Source organism: Mastacembelus armatus, chromosome 9 (assembly GCF_900324485.2).
Source record: "Mastacembelus armatus chromosome 9, fMasArm1.2, whole genome shotgun sequence".
Lineage (NCBI taxonomy): Eukaryota > Metazoa > Chordata > Actinopteri > Synbranchiformes > Mastacembelidae > Mastacembelus > Mastacembelus armatus.
This window is the reverse complement of record NC_046641.1, coordinates 23056955-23071092: the sequence shown is the minus strand read 5'-3', so window position 1 is coordinate 23071092 and position 14138 is coordinate 23056955. Positions and strand designations below refer to the sequence as shown.

The following is a 14138-nucleotide window of genomic DNA, read 5'->3' as shown; positions in this document are numbered from 1 at the left end:
CCAGGCTCAAGACTTTCCTTAGAGGGGAGGGGAGGAGCAGCCAATCAGAGGACAGACTCCACACACACACACACACACACACACACCCTCTCTCTCACACACACACCCTCCTCCATCCTTGCCCACGCTTTTCTCGATTTCATTTCTCTTTCCCTTTCTCCCACACTCTGACGTTTCCATCAGTCCTTCTCCTATGTTTCCATTCTCATTTCAGTCTTCATTTACAGGAAATGCTGATTAACTGCTGCAAAAAAAAACCCATCAAACAGTAAAATAACAGACTGACTACGCTGCTATTTGATCAAATCTAGATGCACAATTCACTAAAGCTTTCAGAAATCTGGGTCTGTGTCCACATCCAGAAGCAAACTGTAAAAGTGCTGGGTTTCCTCAGGCTTAACTTCGGTTTCTCTGTGTTTATATTAGTGATTTAAATGTTCCCGCATCATGTTCTTGTCTTTTTATTCCATCGGAGGGTAAATCATTCTGACTTGATGTGAAGCTGTAAGTAAAATTTCCTTGCACTGAAATTTTTAAGGCTTTTCACACAAAATGTAAATTTTCCTTGAGTTTTGTCAAACGTCAATATCATTTATCAAATCAATATCCTGTCAATCCTTCACATCACATTAATATCACTTATCAAATCAATATCATTTATCAAATCAATATCCTGTCAATCCTTCACATCACATTAATATCACTTATCAAATCAATATCATTTATCAAATCAATCCTTCATATCAGTAATGGATCTTCTGCAACAGGTCCAACTGATTTATTTTGCCTTAAATGTGTCTGGAACATGGTGGATCAAGCTAATGATAAATTATCTACCCAGCTATTGATAAAATAATACAATTAGGTTATTATATCAAAACGTACATAATCAATATTTGCAATATTTTTTAGGGATTGATTTAACCTATAATTGGTTTGATGTAGATAAATGAGGTCTCATTTTGGACTTCAGCCATGCTAGTCAGCTGCACAAACACTAAACACTAGCACAGCAACAACACTAACATGCTGATATTTGTTTATGTTTGTCCCCTGAGTTTAGCATGTTAGCATGCTAACATTTACTCATTGGGATTAAACACAAAGTACCATATAAGGCTAATGTGATAGTTTTGCAGGATGTTCATAAACCAAAGTACAAACTGGCCTGATGACTGAGCTAGATAAAAACATACAGTGGGCCAGAGGAAACGTCCAGAGCTCAACAAAGTCAGTGGGATTCGTCCTCTGGAGACCATGACCGGCTGTAGTAACTTTCACAGCATCCATTCGTAGCACCAGGCTGCTAGAGTGGCTAAAAAACTCTAAGTCTCAAAGATACTTCTGTTTTGTCCTGTCCTGTGTGTTTTCATTGTGACCCCACATGAAACTACAGAGGAAAACTGGCTCTAAGGTACAAAGGTCATAGTTTCACACTCATCCATAAAATGACTCTGAAATTACTCACCTTCCCCCCATTAACCCCTTCTTTCTCCCATTCATCTCATCCCCCTTTACTTGTTCTACGTCCACAGGGCTCAGTGTAGGTTCAGCAGATAAAAGCTAAAGATTCACGTCCACTGAAGGAAAACAAATTCCAATTATAAATCAAATCAGAGATAAGCTGCTGCACAAAACGAAACAGCACATCTTAAGTGACGTTCTTCATCCCAGACACGACATGACAGTCAGCTGAAGTGACGTTCATTGTCCAAACAATTTAAGGTGACAACTGTTTCTAAACGGGCGACATATAAAAAGGAAGCTGCCTTTTGTATGGAAATTTAAAACGTTGGCTCACATAGTATGAAAGTCCAGAATTGGACTGAAACCAGTGTGTACGGATTAAAGCCGCAATTGTATTTAAATGACAACTACATGAAACCCTTTGCTGTGCTCTCTGGCAAACCCTAATCTTGGCAGTGTCACCGGGTTACGAGTCACAGAGGACCATTGTATGATTGTTAACTTAGCTGTCTGCTTTTACTCAAAAAAGTAAGTCTGCAGGAAATATGTTATAAAAAACCTATTTCCATTAAAGAGAAAATAAACTGAAAAGAGAAGAGTTTTTTTTTCTCTTTAAACCAAACTTCATCGTATTTCAGTGCACAAATGTGACTGGAAGACAAACTATATGTTTGTTCAGTCACAGAATCATTTGACTGACTTTCTATCTAAGTAATAAGCCACGGTAAAATAACAGCAAATCATCCCAAATCTCATCAACATCCAGAGGTATTACGTAATCTGGGATTAGCACAGATTTACATGTATGCACTAATCTGTCTTTTCTCCTGCTTAAATGACTGCACAGACCACAAAGATGAGGACTGCATTCTGTTGGACTTCACAGCACACATACACAGTATTTCTGCAGACACAACAAAAGCAAGGTTTTCATTTCAAGTGGGCATTAAACTGTTTCTCGCATTCTGCGACAGAACGTCCAAATCTGCAGTTAAAGCTTTGCATCAACCTTTCCAAATACACACAGGTCTGCTTCTTCGTTAGCGCTAAGTATTTCAGCATCTGGTTTTAAATGTCTGTATACAAATAGCAGAGTGTCCACTGTTGATTGCAATCTGTTGTTAGCATTTCAACAGTTAAAGGAAGTGGGGCTCTTCCATTTCATTCACACTTTGCACCTTAAGGGCAGCAGCCTGTGTTGAATAGTCAAGTGAAAGATTTCCACTTTGCCTATTCAGGTAGCGATCAGCATGGGGTCTCTACAGCCTGGAGGTTTAATAAATGAAATTCCTCTCCGTCTGACAGTGGAGCAGGCTGATGCAGGGAGAAAAATATCCCATCACAGAAAAACGATATTCTCATGTAGCTCATATGATAAATTTGATAGCACTACAAGTGTTGGAGCTCTAAGAACAGAAAAGAAATGTGCTGAAGACCTTTTATGTCTCATTCATGTCACATCCACACACTGAGACAACTAAACTTGTGACTTTCTCATTGATTTTTTTAAACACAATTTGCACTGATGACTAAATAATATTCCCTATAGTCAATATATTCAGATTTTACTCCACCTTATTAATAACAGAACTGTCACAGGTCAGTTCTCCATGCTGTTATGTTTGTTTACCATATTCCTCTATGAAAGAATGATCTTTTGTGACAAGTTGTCAAACTACGCATAAAAATCCTCCCATATATTTAAATATAAATTAAAAACATTGTAGATTTGACATTTCTGATGATTTGATGTAGATTAGATGTCAGCAGTATGTCCATTTTGTAAGAAGAGAAGAACAACGTCTCTATGTTTAGACTGACAATTGTGCAGCTTTAGTTGGTGTTTTCAGGTGAATTTGGCAAAGTGACCAGTAATAAATAAATTAAGGCAATACCTGTCAAATCTGTAGTCAGGATGTCACAGTTTTTTAATAGGAGCTGTTCACGTGCAGTGACACTAGCAGAAGTGATGAAGTTCTCACTTGAGTTATTAGGACTTTGGTGACGTGTCAGTATCGACAAATATTAAAACAGTCTCCATTTACACTGTTGTCAAACAGATTCCTGTGGAAAACAGAATCTGGTTGAATTTTTTTAATTTATATAAAAGTGCATGAAACAGATCTATATATTTGGTACAATCAACAGATCCTAAGAAATCCTTTGTGACAGAGGACAAATAAAAGAACAAATTCTCCTTTTACACTGCAAAAGTGATTTTCTTCTGAGCCAACTTATTAGTAGCCAACAATTATCTTATGTTTGCAACCTTTAAGGGTATTTTCTGTATGAAGTCCAGTTATTCTCAGTCTAAACCACCCAGGATTAAGGTCCTCGGCCAAGCCAACTTGAATGTGCCTGCTTGTATTACCAGTGCGGATATCTGGTCCCACCTGAGCCTAATGTTATTCCACACTTTGGTATGTGTAAAAATCCTTGGTGTAAGTGAATCCTAATTTCCATATTTGTTCATGGAATGATTTGGACCAGTGGGTGTTTCTGCCACAGTCTGGCTGCGTCCACCTCTACACTCGTGTTCTCTGACTAGACTGGTGAGGAGCTCCAGCACTCTGATCTCATGCTCCATGCGAGCCTTCTCCCTCCTCTCCTCTTTCTCGGCCATCTCCCTCTGCCGGCGCTCTTCCCTCTGCAGCCACTGGGCCAGGAGCTCTTGGTGCCAGCGGGCCTGCTCCTGCCTCTGGCTCTCAAGCTGGACCAGCAGGCCCCGGGTCTCTGATACCAGCTGCCCGAAGCACTCAGACAGGTGCTTGAGGACAGGTTCCAGGCAGGAGGACTCAGAGTGATGATGCCCAGAGGTAGGTAGGGTGTTGGGGCTTGGATGTGAGAGTGCAGGGAGAGGAGAGCCAGTGGACTGAGCAAGATGAGGAGGAGGATGAGCAGGTGGAGGTGGTACAACATGTGGGGAAGGAGTGCTCAGGCTGTTTTCCACTGGTGCATCTAAAACACAGAATATAATCAGTGAAGGTCAATTTTTATTAATGACAGGAATCTCTTAAAATCTCTTTCAAATTTTTTTTTCAATCATTTATTTTCTGCAGCTTTTTATATAATCAGTTAATTAAATCATCAAAAGGAGTCGATTCTAAAGCTTCGTTATCATATTCACAGACAAAAACGGCTGAATTTCATTTCAACATGACAACATTCTTAGTAACGAAAAACGCTGATACTGACAACTGCTGCATGGTTTTCAGCAAAAAATAAATCAATATCATTTTTAAAACACTAGGACAAAACACAGACACACAAGAAACATTATTGTTGCTTATTTTACATTTTAAATATGTTCCACAAATATTTATTAACCTAAGCAAATCCAAAGGATTCACAGCTCACCAACCAAATTTAACAGGATAATATTGATGTCTCCATGTGTATTTCCAGGTACAGTTTTACAGTTAACATTAAAAGCTAAAATATGCTGAGTGTTTTACCAACACGTCATGTCTGGTTACATTTGCCTCTAAAGACTTAAATAACATAATCACAGAACATACCACTCATTTCACGATGGATGGATGATTCCAGATAAGCTTCATGGCGCCTGTCCCTTGAACGCTGTGGGAATCCTGTGTCACTGAACTCAAACTCATCAGCTGAATCTTCTCTGTCCTCGAGTTTAACTTCAGAGTCCGGCTGACATGACTGCCGGACTCCTCTGTCGTTCAAAGAGATGAAACGTTGCCTTCCCATTCTCCCCAGAGAACCAAGATGGTGTCCATCAACCCCTGTATTAGAATTTAAATCTGCCAGGACAATTTCTCTCCTGTCAATGGAGTCGTGGTGACGTTCTGTGATCCGTTCTGAAGAAACATAATATGACCCTCTTTCACCCCCCGCTGACCTCCGGCCCAGCACAGCATCCATCTCTGCAAAGTATTTAAAAGAGCAAGGCTGCGAGCTGTCGACGCTCCTCTGTAGTTTGGCTCTGACATAGTTAGCCTTCAGAGTTTTGACCCGAAGCCGACACTGGTGCGGACTCCGAGAGAAACCCATTTCACTCATGCGGGCTGAGAGGTGTTTGAAGACATGGCGGTTGCGGAGGTTTTCTGCCAGACTCTTCTGAACTCGCTCATCGCTCCAGGCGCACAGCAGCACCTGTGTTTCCTCCACTGTCCAGTTAACAGAGCGCTCAGCTTCTCGTTTCCCTGCACACACACACAAACACAGCTGAGCACAGGAAACAGTAACATAGCTGGCACTGGTCAGAACTTCACACTGACTCAAAACACACATTCATTACATCTAAAGAAAAACAGATGAAGATCCAACTAGTCTTTGTTCAGTTTAACTCAGTCTGAAAAAGCTGCAGTGTGCAGGCATTACTTTTCACTGCTTTGGTACAACATTTAGTTAGCACTTTATTAGCTACACCTAGTTATAACTAATGCAATATGATACAACATACTACTAACTACCTACCTAGCTAATATTGTTCAGTTTTGCTGGGACTGTTAAGTTTTTGATCCAATTAATTTTTCAAGCTGTAGTTTGGTCTAATGTTGAATTGCTGAATCTAGTGATATATTTAATGACATGTAGATTAAAATATACAGTAAAATGAAAACTGACACCTCTTGGCAAGATAAATGTACCTAACAAACACAGAATTGAGTGTAAAAGAGGCTATAACTGCAGCAGCTGCATAATAATGGCAGGATTGTTAGGAAGATATTGTGCCTGTTAATGCATCATTGGTATCCTCAACACCTAACTGCAGTAAATACAGGCTCAGTAGCTACCTGATGTCCACTAATAACAAAGTGTGCCTGTCCTGCATCATAGAAGTTTGTGATATAAGACCATGGCCTTAATTCCGCACATTTAAGGGTCATTACCATAAAATCATGAGGAGTATATTCTAACATTAAACATGCTAGCTGATTAGCCAGCTAACAAGCTGTTAGCTGAAACTACCACCTGAAAGGCTGAGGGTTAGCTAATAATCTGTCTTAATTCACACACACACAATCACACTGGGCGACAAAAGGCCCATGGTGAGATTGTGAAATCAGGACAATTAGAAACCGACGAGTCAGTGACTGAACCCGAACCAGGAAGTCAAACAAGGCTAACGTTAGCTTAGCCAGCTAGCTGCATCACAAACTGACCGCCTGCCTCCAACAAACAAACAACAAACAAACAAATACGTGGGCTGCTTGTACGAGTCTTACTTTTGGTTGTTGACACGGAGCTGGTCGAGTTGATCATCGCGGGATTCATCTTGACGAGCTGCAGTGAATGTAAACAATCCTCACTCACACCGACGCTCCACTCTTCCGGGTGACGTGGTCCAATACGTCACGTGATACCATTGGGGTTGTTAAACTGATCAATAAATCGATTATCAAATGTTGAACCATTTAAAGAGAAAATGTACGGTGGCATTTATATCCATCCATCCATCCATCCATCTTCTATACCCGCTTTTCCTGTTCAGGGTCACGGGGATCTGCTGGAGCCTATCCCAGCTCTCTCTCGGGTGGAAGGCAGGGGTACACCCTAGACAGGTCACCAGTCTGTCGCAGGGCCACATATAGACACACAAAGACAGACAACCTCACACACTCACACTCACTCCTACGGGCAATTTTAGAGTCACCAATCAACCTGACATGCATGTTTTTGGACTGTGGGAGGAAACCGGAGTACCCGGAGTAAACCCACGCAAGCACAGGGAGAACATGCAAACTCCACACAGAAAGGCCGGGATGCGAACCCACGACCTTCTTGCTGTGAGGCGGCATTTATATCGAATAATGATTTTCTGTGCTAATTCATTTAAAGTCATTAAAGTTTTATTGAATTTATTGTATCATAGGATGAAACTACGCATTTAAATATTCATTTGTTGGATATTTAGGAAGTATATAAGATGTATCCCATATATTCATAATGGAAAATGATGCATAAAGGATAAACAAAATAATAAACCAGTTTAAATATGATTTATCAGGTTCATTCAGATATAAATGACTACTTTAAAGCAAACCTTAGTTTGAGTACAATGGGGTACTGTTAAAAAACACAGAAATGGCAAACAGTAATTAAAACTAAAGTTTATATCAGATACTCAGACATTCAGACAGATAACAGCACCTCCTCATGCATTTCAGTGAGAAAGCAGCTGGCACAATGGGCTCCAACACACAGGCCCCAGGCAAAAAACATGCAAGGCTGCATTGCCACAGTACAATCTAACAACTTGTGGCTCAGAAGCTCAATCCATGACACAATCGAAAGGCCACATGTCTGGACTTCGCAATGTGAACAGTGTGATTCTAATATTTTCCTTGCAACTATTCAGAGTTTTAAAATTCTGTTTCTCAGTATCGTATATGTGTGTGATTTGTTTTTATGCTTCTGTCACCATCTCACCTGTAGCTGGAATATCATCCCCCACCAACACAGCCCCTTACATGTGCTGCATTAGCTGTGTTTCCCACTGTCTGAAACTGAATCCAGCTGAGACAGTCTCATGTATGCCATCAAAATGTCCCTTTCTTTTCAAAATGCAATTCTTTCTAGACCTGCACCTTGTCAGGAAAAGACAAACTACAGCGTGAGCAAGGTGACCAACTTCACACTGCACTCTTCACTGCCCACTACAGTGGTACTTTATTTCCATCTGTCAATGTTATCAGGGAACCCAAGATGCATTCTAACCTCTAAGTGTGAACCCAGCCCCAGAGAGCACAAAACATCTCATCTTTGAATAACAAGAGCGAACCATCCAGAGGAAACAGCCCCTAAAGAGGCAGCGAGGTGTTAATGGGTTGTCTCATGTATTCTCTGCATGTGTGTTGAGAGTATTAACATCTGAGGGGGCAGTGGGATTCTCTAATTTGCTGTCTTACAAAGAATCTGATAAAAAAAAAAAAAAAAAGATCCAATTTCATTTCTGTAATATACTGATATCTACCACTTGCAGCCTAGCTTATCACCAGCTCAGGACAAGGGCTGGAAGTAATATATCTAATTATACAGTGACTTTGCAGGTTGTGTCAAATCTTGCCAGACTGTTGTCCTAAACTACAGACATGCCCTAGATGACAGGCTAAGGATAAAACAGAGTTTATGTGGTGGCATATTTTCAGAAATCCTTTCCAGATGGAAACTTTCATTTCTTATGGGAGTCGGATGAAAGATGAACTCAACTCAGCAGCACAAACAGCACAAAACAGAAACTCTTACTGAACCGAACGAAGATTTCACTGCATTTTCAATGAAAAAGTCCTGAATGTCCTCACTCTGGCAAAGTAAGCATGAAAAGAAAAGGCAGTGGGGATTTTTTTTTTACACCTCCAGAAGGGTTTTTGTACATGTCAAGTAGAAAGATATAGGGAAATACATGATCATATGAATAAGTTCTCTTATTAAGACCTGCAGGATTTTTGATGAGGAACTTTCAACCACGGGAACCAAGTTTCAGTTTTTGGTTCAAGGGAGATATTTTCTGCCACCCATAAAATCTAGACTGCTGTTGTGGGACTTTCCATTGGACCAGGAATTACCCAGGGTGTCAGTTGGTAATACTGGATGTAGGCGCTGGTTTGTTACCGGCACCACAATAAGACTTGGAAGAGTAATCGCATTCAGTAAACATAGATATGAGTGAAGCTTTCAGTTTGCCATTGCATCACTGCATGTCTCACTTCCAGAAAGTCACAGGGAATCACAAAAACAATTGTTTGTCTCACTGTATTCTCACATTACTGTTCAAACAAAGCTGTGTAATGCGTCACTGGTTACAGCTCTTCAGTTGCAGAGGAAACACGGCCTCAGACACAGGAAAAATATGAATCTGATGAATGTGAGACTCAATGTGTCCGGACAAGTCCTGATCAACTACCCCACTAGACCTGTCAGTGTGTCGACACTTTTTAAAACAGGCCTGAAAAGGTGAGAACCTGTGCTCTCAGTCTTGGGAGTAGCTATGAGCCCCGAAACTGCAGGCTGAGATGAAGGCTGTTCTTTGCAGCTCAGAGCATGGTCTGCCTGGAAGCACACACACACTAAAATGCACAAATGATAAGCCGACCACGGTACAGGTAATTACAGAGGAAGAGGGGAGCCAAGACAGTTGACTGGACCTCATCTCATTACTCACACATGCCTCCGGGCTGAGGGCCAGACCGTAATAAATAAATAACTGCAGAGCCTGCACAGAGTCTCCTCTTCTGGATTGTCCTCTGTCCCATCCTCAAAGAGGAGAGACATGTTGCAGACCCCCTCCTGGTGTGAGCTGTGGTGCAGAAAAGCAGGTCAGTGAGCACACAGCAAGGCGCACACACAGGAGATGGTTACGTCAGCTGAGGCTGGAGCAGAACTGAGGTATCCTGCTGTGGGGGGCTCAGGATACCCGTCTGCATGCTGCTTTTTGGCAGGACTCCATTTTCTCTCCTTTCATGTTTCCTGACAACCAGCAGCAGTCGTCTTGTTTAGATCGGTGGTTTGCAAACTTTCACACCAGACACAAACAAAGACTCAACATGGGAGCTTTGCAACAATTCGTGGAATCCATGATTTTTTTTTTTTCCTCCTGTGGCCCCCAATGAATCAAAGTGATTTCAACTGGAGCCCATGTTGCTAGTGCTCCTGCAGAATGACAAACGCTTCATTAAACACTCACTTTATTTCACTTACTTTTTTTAAACAAGCATTGCAGTGACGTGAGAAGTCACTCTTCAAACTGCTGGTGATGAAAAGAAAAACCAAAGTGAAATGCCAATAATATAAGGGGGATAAATATTAGACATATTTACATATGAAATCCAAATCAGCATTTTCAGGTACTGTTTTAAGAGAATAATTTTCAAAAGCAACTTATTTGTTTAGAAAAACAAAAGTTTAAAAAAGGCCTAAAGATACTTCCCCCTTTGATGAATGTAGTGCTATTTTGTCCTGAATGGCCACTTTTGTCTTGTAACCACTCAGACTTCAAAATGATGGCCCTTCTGAACCGCAATTAAAGGACAAAAAAAAAACCAAAAAAAAAACAGAACATTTGGTGTCAGCTTGTGTGCTCTCTGGGTCCAATATTTTCTACAGTAGACAAGTAATCCTAAACTCATCATCGCCTGTTGACATTACTCTAGCCCATGCAGCCCCTTATAGCTGTGATCTGCAGCTGCAAAGCATATGTCTCTGCACCAGGGTGGGATGCTGAACCACAGAATTTCAAAACACACATGGAAGAACCACGGCAGGTCATTTATCAGCCATAAAATTGAGCTTCAGAGCTGTTATGATGTGGAGTTATGAGCCCCTCTGTATTTAAAGCCTTACTCCAGTCTCTCAAACGAATCACAGAACTCGGGCCCATGCCTGGACACCCTCTAATTTGCTTGCATTTTTATAGTAGCCACCAATTTGGAGAGGCCGCTTTGACCAGCAGTGAACCTATGGCAGAGCATCTGCGCTTCAAAACATTTCCTACAAGCACCAGATGACCACATGAGAAAAACATCACATCCACTGTGATATATTCAACAACACAGGTCAATCTGAGATGAAGTGCAGGAGACCATCTGTGTGTGAAAAGGTTTGGCTTTGGAAGAAACTCAGTGGGAACAGATTTCTTCAGGACTGCACTGTACAGAACCAGCTCAACCACATTTAGGTCACAGGCACCAGTGCGCTTTTCTGTTTTATCAGCATGTGAAGCTAAAATTGTCTTCAGTCACACGCCACAGTTCCTGTACGCCGTATTTGAGTCACAGTCTTCAAACGTGTTTAACTCTACGGGCATTTCCACCTTGAATTCCTTCTTCCTTTGTTTGCCCCAGCTTCAGGTTTAAACAGGAACAGAGGAGCTAAAACTGGAACAAAGAATCCTAAATATACCGCACACTGTCTCTGCACATTTACAGTCAGACAAAAAAGCCACATTCCAGTTTTTTTTTTTTACCCAAATTAGGTAGGAAATTCTTACATAAGGAAAAGCTGTGTTTACATCACAGGGTCGGTCAGCCTGACAGCACGGGGTGCAGAGGCCGAGTGAAGGACCGAACAAGGAAACAGCTGAATTAATGATTCTCTTGTTGTGTTTCCACACTGTCGACCTGATGATGGTCTCAGCTATAAAAGCACATCCACTGTGGTTAATGATTTTGTCCTGAACACTGTGGCCTCCTTTTTACTGAGGTTTCCCAATGGACCATTGGTCACTGGTCACAGTGACTAGGTTCATGAGAACATCTTAAGATAGTCTCAGTGTCTTATTCAGAAGTGATTTGACGTTTTGCCTGAGACAAAAGACATTTAGACACTGAAAATAAACTGGATTATAAAAAAAGCTGAACAAAGCTGTGTTGAAAGGAACTTCTGTAAGCATATTTCGATTTTAAGTGTTTTTACTGCACTTTTAAGTTAAGATTGAGGAAGCTGTATTTTTGTTGGTTATAAATATTGTATTTTTTATTGAAGTTGACTTTTAATTGCTGTTACTTTAAACCTTCTTGTCTCCCATCCAACTTGGATCAAACTATCCAAAATCATATAAAATCAGCTGCACTGGCTATAAAACGTTAAACTTACACATTAATACACTGATTAAACAAATTATACACCAACATAACACATATCATAATGGGTCATTTAGCACTGCCACTTCATGTTTCCTCAATTAAAGTTAATTCAAAGTTTTACCCGAGGAAACATGCAGTTTATGTCGTGATGCTCTGCTACTTTTACTTTTTGCAAAACATTTGAATACTGTGCAATCAGTGGTTTGATCCCCGGCAACTCCTGTTCAGATAAAGTGACCTTAAGCAACACCCTGAATCCCAATGTCCACTAAATGTCCACTAAACTAAACACTAGACATCATCCTGTTGCAGCCCCATTTAATCTGGACACTTATGTCTTTCTACCTGCATTTATTAAATTAGTGCCCTACTCTTAAAGTCATTCCAGCCGTTCCTGAATGACACCTTAGACATCTTGAATTTAGTGCTCACCAGATCCCACCACCATCACCTCCCCCTACTCCCCCCCCTGCTCCTGGATTCCAGAGACTTTAAGGAATGTGTCCCACCTAAGTCACCAAGGCGACCCTGTCTCGGTGGCCGAGGAATGCCCGGCGTTTCACTGCTCAGACTGTTTTCTCAGTGGAGACAAGCGTCCGCATTTCTTCTGGTAAACTGATCGTGACCACACAAGAGGAGCCCTCCTCCCCTCCCCACCACCCTGTATGCAGCCAGCTCTCCCCAGTCCAACTACTGTCAGTCAACACCTAATACTCTGAGCACAGCTTATCGAAACCACATGAAGGAACTGCTGCTTCCAATTGAACCAAGAATGTGCTTATATAACAGCAAAAACTGGGCCACGTCCATGGCTGTGTGAGCGGCGATCCTATGGCTTTGAACATATAAGAAGCAAACAACCAAGGCCGAAGGAACGAAGGAAAAGTTAACTGGACGCATGAACCAAAACCAAAGCTACAATTCTTAACCTGTGCAATGTGTCTTTTGAAAACCTGCCAACATTAACAAGCTGAATGATACACAGTACTTATGACTTATGATATTTATCTTCCTCTTCCAAACGGTTTTACTGGATCACTGCGTTAAGCAGGCTTGATGCACAAGACGTTTCATGTGTCTGACACAGAGTTTGAACTCAAAACCAAGACTTTTATCTGCAAGACAGGCAGGTAAAGTCTGTAAGCTCTTTGCAGAGTATCAGGAAGACAGACAGAGCAGGCATACAAGCCTGATGAGCACAAAGCAGGCCAAAACAGGTTAAGACAATGATCTGAATCAGATAGGCTAACTAAGGTAAAGCAGGCTGGAGGGCACAATCTGCTGCTCAAACAGGGCCGGTACATATAGACTAAGAAAATAATGAGACAATGTGCAGGTGGGCAGGTGGGTCAGGTGATGCAGGTGGCAGGAACAAAGAGGTAACTGCAGGCCAAGTGGGAGTGGCAGGGTCTGAAACAACAGCAGATGTTAATGAAAGGCGACAACAAGAAGTAGATAAGATGCATCTTAAGCAAAGGATATGACATTCTACCAAAATAAAGCATTAATTTGGAGATTTAAAAAGAAGATGAAATATCCAAGCAAACACCATAATTCAACTTAAACCTTTATTTTGTGGTCAAAACAGGAAGGAAAAGCTGTGTATTTTTTGGGAATTATTTTTTGATGGCAGAAGTTATCTTGAGTCCTTCTGGAGGTAATATAGGAACAATGAGAGATAATGAAGGATGTTGGTGTTAATCAGCATAAACTAACATTCAAACAGTTAGTTTAAGGATCTTAGGATTACCTGGGTTAGAACTGATTACTTTTCCCAGGATTATCCAGGTTCTCTAACAATGCTATCTTCGATCAGCTCAGAGGAGACCTAGGCATGACCAACTACAACTATCAGGCTGTTTTAATGAAATATAACACTCAAAACAAACCTGACTTTCTTTGTTTTCACTTAACTCCTTTTGCTCCTCCAAACTCTTCAGCTATCAGTAACACACTAATATTAGCATGCTAGGATGCTAAGAGCAGCTGAGCCCCATTATGGGTCTGACAAGCTGAGCCTGAAAAATCGTTAAAAAAAACACCAAATAGTACAGAGGGCGAGTTTGATTTCAGTACCATGGACACAGGACGCAGTATATTTAACTACACCAATAATGGTAG

At 41.1% G+C, this 14138-nt stretch overlaps 1 protein-coding gene across 1 annotated transcript; it reads right to left on the bottom strand.

Moving 5' to 3' along the window:
* Positions 1 to 3365: 3365 nt before the first annotated feature.
* LOC113138428 (uncharacterized) lies at positions 3366 to 6808 on the bottom strand. The gene is made up of 3 exons (XM_026320858.1): positions 6663 to 6808; positions 4986 to 5636; positions 3366 to 4425 (listed from the first exon to the last, which is right to left on the bottom strand). Exons 1-3 carry the CDS (start codon positions 6709 to 6711, stop codon positions 3920 to 3922), a joined length of 1206 nt encoding a protein of 401 aa, XP_026176643.1. The 5' UTR covers positions 6712 to 6808; the 3' UTR covers positions 3366 to 3919.
* Positions 6809 to 14138: the final 7330 nt, after the last annotated feature.

Coding starts and splice junctions, on each gene's coding strand:
- LOC113138428 (XM_026320858.1), bottom strand. CDS start 6,711: ATGAATCCCGCGATGATCAACTCGACCAGCTCCGTGTCAACAACCAAA. Junction 5,637..6,662: donor CTCCGTGTCAACAACCAAAA/GTAAGACTCGTA, acceptor GTGTGTGTGCAG/GGAAACGAGAAGCTGAGCGC. Junction 4,426..4,985: donor CATCCATCGTGAAATGAGTG/GTATGTTCTGTG, acceptor TCTGTGTTTTAG/ATGCACCAGTGGAAAACAGC.